The sequence below is a fragment of the Panthera uncia genome, assembly GCF_023721935.1.
Source record: "Panthera uncia isolate 11264 chromosome B3 unlocalized genomic scaffold, Puncia_PCG_1.0 HiC_scaffold_1, whole genome shotgun sequence".
In the NCBI taxonomy this organism is placed as follows: domain Eukaryota; kingdom Metazoa; phylum Chordata; class Mammalia; order Carnivora; family Felidae; genus Panthera; species Panthera uncia.
In genome coordinates, this window is record NW_026057582.1 from 41,080,664 (window position 1) to 41,088,712 (window position 8,049).

At 41.2% G+C, this 8,049-nt stretch overlaps 1 protein-coding gene across 2 annotated transcripts in view; it reads right to left on the minus strand.

Annotated features, from left to right (window-relative positions):
* The window catches only part of ARID4A (AT-rich interaction domain 4A), a 69,433-nt gene extending 61,765 nt beyond the window's left edge, over positions 1–7,668 (minus strand). For both annotated transcript variants that reach the window (XM_049612682.1, XM_049612681.1), the window contains exons 1-5: positions 7,480–7,668; positions 6,342–6,398; positions 4,279–4,389; positions 2,001–2,066; positions 924–1,014 (exon numbers count right to left, since the gene is read on the minus strand). In XM_049612682.1, the coding sequence (XP_049468639.1) occupies positions 924–1,014; positions 2,001–2,066; positions 4,279–4,389; positions 6,342–6,347 (274 nt within the window). In that variant the 5' untranslated portion in view covers positions 6,348–6,398; positions 7,480–7,668. The remainder of the gene's footprint in view (positions 1–923; positions 1,015–2,000; positions 2,067–4,278; positions 4,390–6,341; positions 6,399–7,479) is intronic.
* Positions 7,669–8,049: the final 381 nt, after the last annotated feature.

Consider the following 8,049-nt stretch of genomic DNA (forward strand, 5'->3'; position numbering starts at 1 on the left):
TATTTATTTTTGAGAGAGAGAAAGTGTGTGTGTGAGCAGGTGAGGGGCAGAGAGAGAGGGGCACAGAGGACCTGAAACAGGCTTTGTGCTGACAGACAGGCCGATGCGGGGCTTGAACCCAAGAACCATAAGATCATAACCTGAGCCAAAGGTGGACACTTAATTGACTGAGCCACTCAGGCACCCCATAGTAGCACCTATATCTTTTCTGAAAGGTGTTATTGAGACTTGACTAAATCAAAAATCAAAAATTAAGCTATGATCATCTAGACTTGAATCTACTCTAGCCAGAATTTTTTTAGTCTTTAAATTTTGTGGTAACATCTGTATTATCCTTATGTAAAACAAGCAACAATACATTAAAAGATTGCAGCTGTGCAACCTTAATTGTAATTACAGGAAAAGTAAAAATGTCTGATTACTTACAATACTAACTTGTACTGACTTTCTAATGGAAGAAAAATAAGCATATAACTTAACTTTCTTGAAAAGAAATATCTAGGTAACCTAAAAAAGAAGTACATTCTTTTTGTTGTTGTTGTTTTAAGTTTGTTTTGAAAGCGAGAAAGAGAGAGGGAGAGGGAGAATCCCAAGCACGCTCTGTGCTTTCAGAGCAGAACCTAACATGGGGCTCGAATTCAACAAACTATGAGATCATGACCTGAGCCAAAGTCAAGAGTCGGACTCTTAACCAACCGAGCCACCCTGGCACCCCAGGTACCTTCTTGGATCAAATAGCCACAAGTGACCAAAGAGATATTATTTTTGTTACCAGCAGCCATCATTAAAATTTCAGCCAACTATATCAAGTAAATTGACAGTAAAGAATACCTATTTCTACCAACATAATGATTCAGTGTATTTACAAAATAAAAATATATGCAACTCCAAATTAAATCCTATGTATTAAATTAACTACTTACCCACAGTATACCAACTAGCATCTGTCAACTTGCTGATAATAGCTTCCTGAAAGGACCCATCAGATGTCCTTGTTTCAACAATAGCTCCAACCTAAAACACAAAATTGAAATTTCATTATCAAATTTAAACAGACCAAATCACTCCCATGAACTATATGACCTGGGTTAAAATAAATATATTTATGATAATTCTACCTTATACACATTGACTTAGATCTTTATCATTTATAGCACTCATGTATTTATCATGCAGTCTGAACCCCAAAATGCTTTGGCATAAGATAGTTGTTATTATTATCCTTATTTTACACATTGAATATTGTGGCTCGGATGAGAGGATGAGAACACAGTCTCTTAAGTATTACTTCAGAGCTTTTGTACTATATCACATTGCCTTCAAGGGAACTGTGTAATATAAGAATCAGAAAACCATAAGATAGCAAAAGTAGCTTCAATTTTCTTTCACAGAAATATTGAATACTGGATTCACCATTCGTATTTAAGGGACCTTTTAGATAAAGGTTCACCTGAGGAGAGAGGGATGGACCAGTTGACCTTCTTTCAGCTTCCAGACCTTTGTCTATCAGATATTAACCGAAGTGGTACTCTGACATAACAAAGATTTATTACATAAACTTAGAAATGTTTGGCCAGAACATGGATGGAAAACACAATATAGGTACTCACTAAGCTAAATTATGAAGTCAACATACTTGGTAACTTAGAACAACAGAAGATTCAAAATTATAATACTAGTATATTATTCAGCAGGCTAACTATCTCTGATGACAATGTAAAAAAAAGAGGTATTCAATCTAAGAATTAAAAACAAAAGGTGGCTGAAAACTCATGTTTATATATACACTAAAATTACTGTCTCTAAAATGATTTACCTTTCTAAAGTAAGGATATAGCCAATGTAACATCATAACATACTAACTCTATAACATTTCATTTGTATTTTTGTTTATTGATCAACATACTTATAAATTTTAAAACTGTCTACAAATAGAAAATTTAATAATTTACGTATTTGTGATTCATCGTTTCAGATTTTAAACTGCAGAATATACGTACTCTTAAAGGACCCTTTACTTGATCGTCCTGCACCAATTGTGTAGTATTATCCTGTTTCAGGAGTACCTGGAAGACATTTTGTACAATAATTTGCATGTTAACTTTTAAAACAACATGTTTATGATGTCTTTAATCTATGCTTTCTTACCATCCTGTGGTTACTTCTGTCTTAATACTTAGTACATTGTCTAATATTTACATTTATTGTCTCTCTCACTAATTGTGAGCTCCTTGAGGGCTACAATCCTTCGTCACTATAACCCCAGCAGTTAGCAAATGTCAATGCGTATTACAGGCACTTCATAAATGTTTGCTGAATTAATGAACTATACAAGATTTATAATTTGAAGTGACTGCTATAAAAGTTTAAAACTGCCTTCATTGTTCTTTATCAACAAGTTATAAAAAGTTCTGTCACAAAGTATTAAAAAAACAGTATCAAACATTATTGCCCACATACAAGGTAAACAAATTAAAACCAGAACCCTGTTGGTCCTTTATAAAGTAAACTGAAATAATAATCATGATATGTATTTCACATACAAATAAGTATTCTTTTTTACTACAGATTCTCCGAAATATATACAGGGCAATCGTTCAAATAGATCAAGTACCCAAATATGAAAATTGAAATTCTACATAATGTATGTATGATAAGAGCTCCCCAATCACTGTATTGACTTTAAGTAAGTATATCTAGAGCCACAATACTAACAGAAAGTTTAAGTTCTCAAAGAAGTCCAAGTAAATATTTAGTAGTCAAATCCCATATAGCTGACATAGTAAAAATGCCAAATGAAACAAAGAAATAAATGTCAAATGATATCTTAACAATACTTGAAGAAAAATTCCACCAGATCAAAACTGAAACACAAATCTCATAATAATCACAGATAAATCTATTTCTCTACCACACAAATCATACTCTTCTAATTCACTGGTTCTCAAACGTCAACATGCAGCAGAAACATTTGAAGGGCTTATTAAAACACAATCACTGGACCCTACTGCCAGACTTTCTGACTCAGTAGGTCTGGGGTCATGGCCTGAGAATCTGCATTTCAAACAAGTTCCCAGATGAAGCAGATGCTGCTAGTCCAGGGCCACACTTTGAAAATACCTGCTCCAGTTCATTTACCCATTCAACGTATTTTGAGTGTCTACTATGTATCAAGCACTAGTCTAGGTGTTGGGGACAGAACAAGTCAAACATGTCCTCCTTTTATGGTGCTTCACTCTTGCAGGAAAAGATCAGGTATGTAAGTGAAAAGCAAACTGCAAAACCAAAAGTACAGCATGATCTAGTAACAACAACAACAACAACAATATTGTTACAGTAGGCTCTGCACAATATCTGACAGACCATATAAATCTCTCTGTAGTAGTATCAAAGAGGACTTTCATGAACTTTCTTACATAGCTCTGTAATGTTAAAGATGTTTATAGTAAGTGTGGATTACTTTCGTAATTTAAGTACGATTATTAAAAACATTTATGTGGGAAAACTACTGGAATGAAACACGAAAACGTGAATAGTAGTTTCTGAGAGGTAAGCGATGGGTATTAATCTTTTGGTACTTTTCTGTATTTCCAAATATTATACGGAAATAATGCAATGACTTTTTTCTGGTCATAAAAGGACCTTAAAAATAAAATTCTTAAATCATTTTTTTTGGGGCGCCTGGATGGCGCAGTCGGTTAAGCGTCTGACTTCAGCCAGGTCACGATCTCGCGGTCCGTGAGTTCGAGCCCTGCGTCAGGCTCTGGGCTGATGGCTCGGAGCCTGGAGCCTGTTTCCGATTCTGTGTTTCCCTCTCTCTCTGCCCCTCCCCCGTTCATGCTCTGTCTCTCTCTGTCCCAAAAATAAATAAAAAACGTTGAAAAAAAAAAAATTAAAAAAAAAAAAAATCATTTTTAACACGGTCTTTAAAACAATTCCACTATATTATTTTTCCTAATCACTTGAAATCATCTCTACCTGAACATTATGAAAGGGGAGAATAGAGATCACAGCCTAAATAAGCATGCCACAACAGCAGAGAGCCAAATAAAAGGAAGTCTCATGAACGTGGTATTTTCAGAGAAGCATTTTGGAATAACTTCTCATTTCGAGTTCTTTATTTCTCAATTCTTAATGTGCTTTTCCTATAGATTTGTATATAACAGTGTTTTCACATAATAATGATTCAGTAAGTCATGATTCAGTAAAATGTTGATTTGCAGTCTCCCCCTCCTCAACTCTCCTCAATCCAGGTTGCATGAAAAAAAAAAAAATTACCTTAACTTTTACCAGCCTTTTCACAGTCTTAATTTTTGCCTCACAGAAGGCACCTCGGTACTTGGCACTGACATCAGTTCCCACTGTCAGGTAGGCAGGCTCATCCGCCGCCTGATGAAAGAACACAAAATGTGAATGTCACTAGTATTTTCCCCTACACTCCAACCTTAAGCCACATTAAAAGGTTCTACATTTAAAGTACTAAGAATATTAACAGTACTGTTTATTACTAGCATTAATAACTTGGAAAATACCCCTTAAGCAAGCACTTGCATTCCCCTACTGCATAAACTATATCCTGACAACAGAAAACGTTTAAGTTCTTAGTAACTGAGAAGTATCAGCAAGGAAATATGATAATGTTTTTTCTTCCAGATATAAAATGTTTCAACAATTCTATAATTTAAGAAATGAACACATTAAGAAACAAACAAACAACAACAACAACAAAAAAAAAAACGGGCACCTGGCTGGCTCAGTTGGTAGAGCATGCGACTCCTGATCTCGGGGTTGTGAGTTCAAGCCCCATGGTGGGTGTAGAGCTTACTTAACAATAATAATAATAAAATTAAATTAAAAATACAAAATAAAAAGACCTCCAAAACCAGCAAAGGTATACTCATAGTAAGTGTCTCATAAAACTTTGAGTTATTCACTTATGGCCTCCTGGAAATTGTGTTTTAAAATTAGAAGAAATATCACTGTTAAGATTAATACTAACAAGACATGGTTAAATGTTTAATAATATAGCTACATTAAGGCAATATCTTTTTGGACACAGTATATCTGCATAGATAAGAAATGAAGCCAATCCTTTTGATAAGGAGAGCATTATCTGGGGGAATCATTAGCTAAAAGCTACATATTAAAAAATCTAAGTCTAAATTCAGCTGATGAATGCAGAGATATGAACTGATGGCTCAAAACTTGGAGCTGTACCTAATTTATCACACTAATCTTCTTGGTGTAGAAAAAAATAAGCTTTACTAAAAAATATCTACTTTTTAGCAAATGGTCATGATCAGAAAGATGTGGCAAATTTCATGCTACCATTCATCTTAATCTTGATGGTAAGAGAATGATAGCTACTCTTTGTCATTTTACCTTTTTTTTTAAAAGTGTTTTCATATAGGCTCAATTCAATGGAGCTAACACTGCTAAATGCAAAGGTAACAGTGTACACTTTAGAAATGATACTTTTAAGTAGAAAATGATGTTTCCAATAAGTTTTTCCAAGTAACAGTAAAGAAAGTAACATGTCATTTCCAGAAGATAGGAAAACAAGAAAGTTTAGGGGAATGCTGTATTTCAGAGCTTAATACACTGAGACAGTAAATGAGTAAGGAATCAAATACCTTTCAAAGTCAGTGCATTTACAGATAATGCAAACTGAAGAGGAACATTCTGGCAAATAAATATCTGATCTGAAACATCCAATGCCACTGCACTACACAATGCTATACCTTCCTTGCCCTTCAAACATCTGTACATACAATGTTTGCACTACTAGCTGTCTTCAGAAGAGTATCTTTTCAGGTTGTAGTATGTTTTAAAATATTTACTACAACAATTGAACTGAAACAAAACATTATTAGCTTTAGTCCACCTTCAAATATTTTAGCTACAAAATTTCAGAGAAGAGCCGATATCTCCCTTGCACAATCCACATATTCCTTCCTTAGAAAATCATGCTGGCATTGAGGAAGAAAAAAATTTCAAAAAATCCCCCAAAGAACCAAACAGGACAAAAGCTTTACTTCTGCAAAGGCTGCTGCCAACACAGGAAGTGTTTAAAAATACTAGCCCAATGGACAACAATGGAAAGGCTGCACCAGCCTTTCCAAAGTGCTAACTGCTTCAGAGAGGGGCCGGACTGACTGCATTAGACACAATGATCATTTCTCACTCTTTCAACACGTCCTCATTTTCAGAAAGCGCTGCTTAGTAGAGGAATCAATTTCAAGTAGCGAAAGAAAAAAAAAAAAAATGACATTCCACAGCAGCAGCCTCACGACAAGCAGTGTCCAGGGCACGAGGTTCAGAGCAGCGTTGACTCCACTTACCTTCATTTTCACTGGCGATCTGTGGGGTTCCAGCTCAGCGAGCTATCTTCTCCGTCGCTAGAACCATGGGGAGGGGAAAGACAGGCACAGAATCAGTCAACAGAGGGGAGCGACCCAAGGAAAGAAAGTAAACAAACGCCAGCGGGGAGGGGCAGAACCCTAACCAGCGAAGGGAGCCGATCCCCCGGAGGGCAGCCAGGACGCAGGAGCTGAGGAAACGGCGAGAACCCCTCGGGCGCCAAAGGGCAACCCTTTCCTCCCCGGAGTTCGCCAGCGGCCCACCGCGCCCCCGCCTCGCTCGCCACTTTGACCCGGAATGCTCAACTCGGAGCCCCAGGTCGGAGCGCTCTGAAAAAGAGCAGGGCGCCGTTTGGGCTTCCCCAGGTTCCCCCCAGGCGCGGTAGCCGAGCTTTCGCGCGGCCGCCCCCCTGATACCCCGACTTCGGCCCGCGCCCCGCCTCCGCCGCTCGGCCCCCTCGGCCCGCCCCGGGCCCGCGGTGGCGGCAGCGGAGTGTCACGGCGCCATTGCTCTCCTTCCTCCGCTCTGCACCATGTCAGAAAGGAGAAGCGCTTCTTCACCGATGGGGCAGGGGCCGCGGCCTTCAGCCCGGAGGCGCGAGAGTGAGGGGAGACCGGAGCGAGGGAGGGGGCTGGGGGGGGGCGGAGAGGAGGAGGGAGGTGGCCCGGAGAGGGTGTGGGAGGGGAGGGGAGCCGCACAGCGGCAGCCGCCGCCTCCTCCCCGCGCCCGCCTCAACTTTTTGTACAGCCCAGAGTGGTACCTGCCCCTGGCCCCTCGGGTCCAGCCACAGACTGCACAGGAGAGGACGCGCTGCGGAGTTGGGGGCCGGCTCCCCCAAGCAGCCCGCTTCTCACCGCACGGAAGCAAACTTAGCGGCGCGGCCAGCCCCACAGCCATTTTCCCAGGGAAGCAGCCGAGGAGGAGGCTGCGGCGGCGGTTCCTGCAGTTGCTGCCGCGGCTCCACGACCTGCCCCTTCCCCTGCGCTCGCCGCACCGCTTGCCCAGCACCCCCTCCCCACCTGCGAAGCTTCCAACTGCACCGGGACCCCGGGCTGCTAGCAGCACGAGCTGCTACTGCCGCTTCGTCCACTCAGTATCCCCCACTTCCCTTCTCCTCACCTACTAACTGCGGGTGAAGTGCGCGCTGTCAGCTTCCGAGTCCTCCGCCCCACTGACCCCCGTGGGCCCCCGTCCGGGCAGCACCACTCCCGGCCGCGGAGGCAGGTCCTGCACCCCGTTCCCCACTCGCCCGATTTACTGCCACAATCCACCAAATAACAAGCTGTTGAGCAGACTCGCTTCTACACGAACTCCTATTGGCTGCTCATGACGCCGAAGAGCTTTGGATTGGAGCTCGCTACCTGCCGTCCTCATTGGATGTAGCTAAGAAACTTCACGGATTGGTGAGAAAAACAGCAGGTAGGACATCTTCCACTTATGATTGGCTGTCTCCGAAGGCTAACGTTACTGGAGAATTGGGTATTGAGTAAGCAGGTTCTGAAAAATGATTGGTTGAGAAGACTCCGGATGTGCATGACTGAGCACTGATTGGTAAATTGAAGGGTCAGGAAGAGCAGTTCGGCACGAGGATTGGCGGCGAAGTGTCCCATGGAAACCGAACTCGGAGCTGCGGCCGGCATTTGCACGGGGGCGGGGCAGTGTCTTTCCAAGGCGCCTGCGCTAAACCGG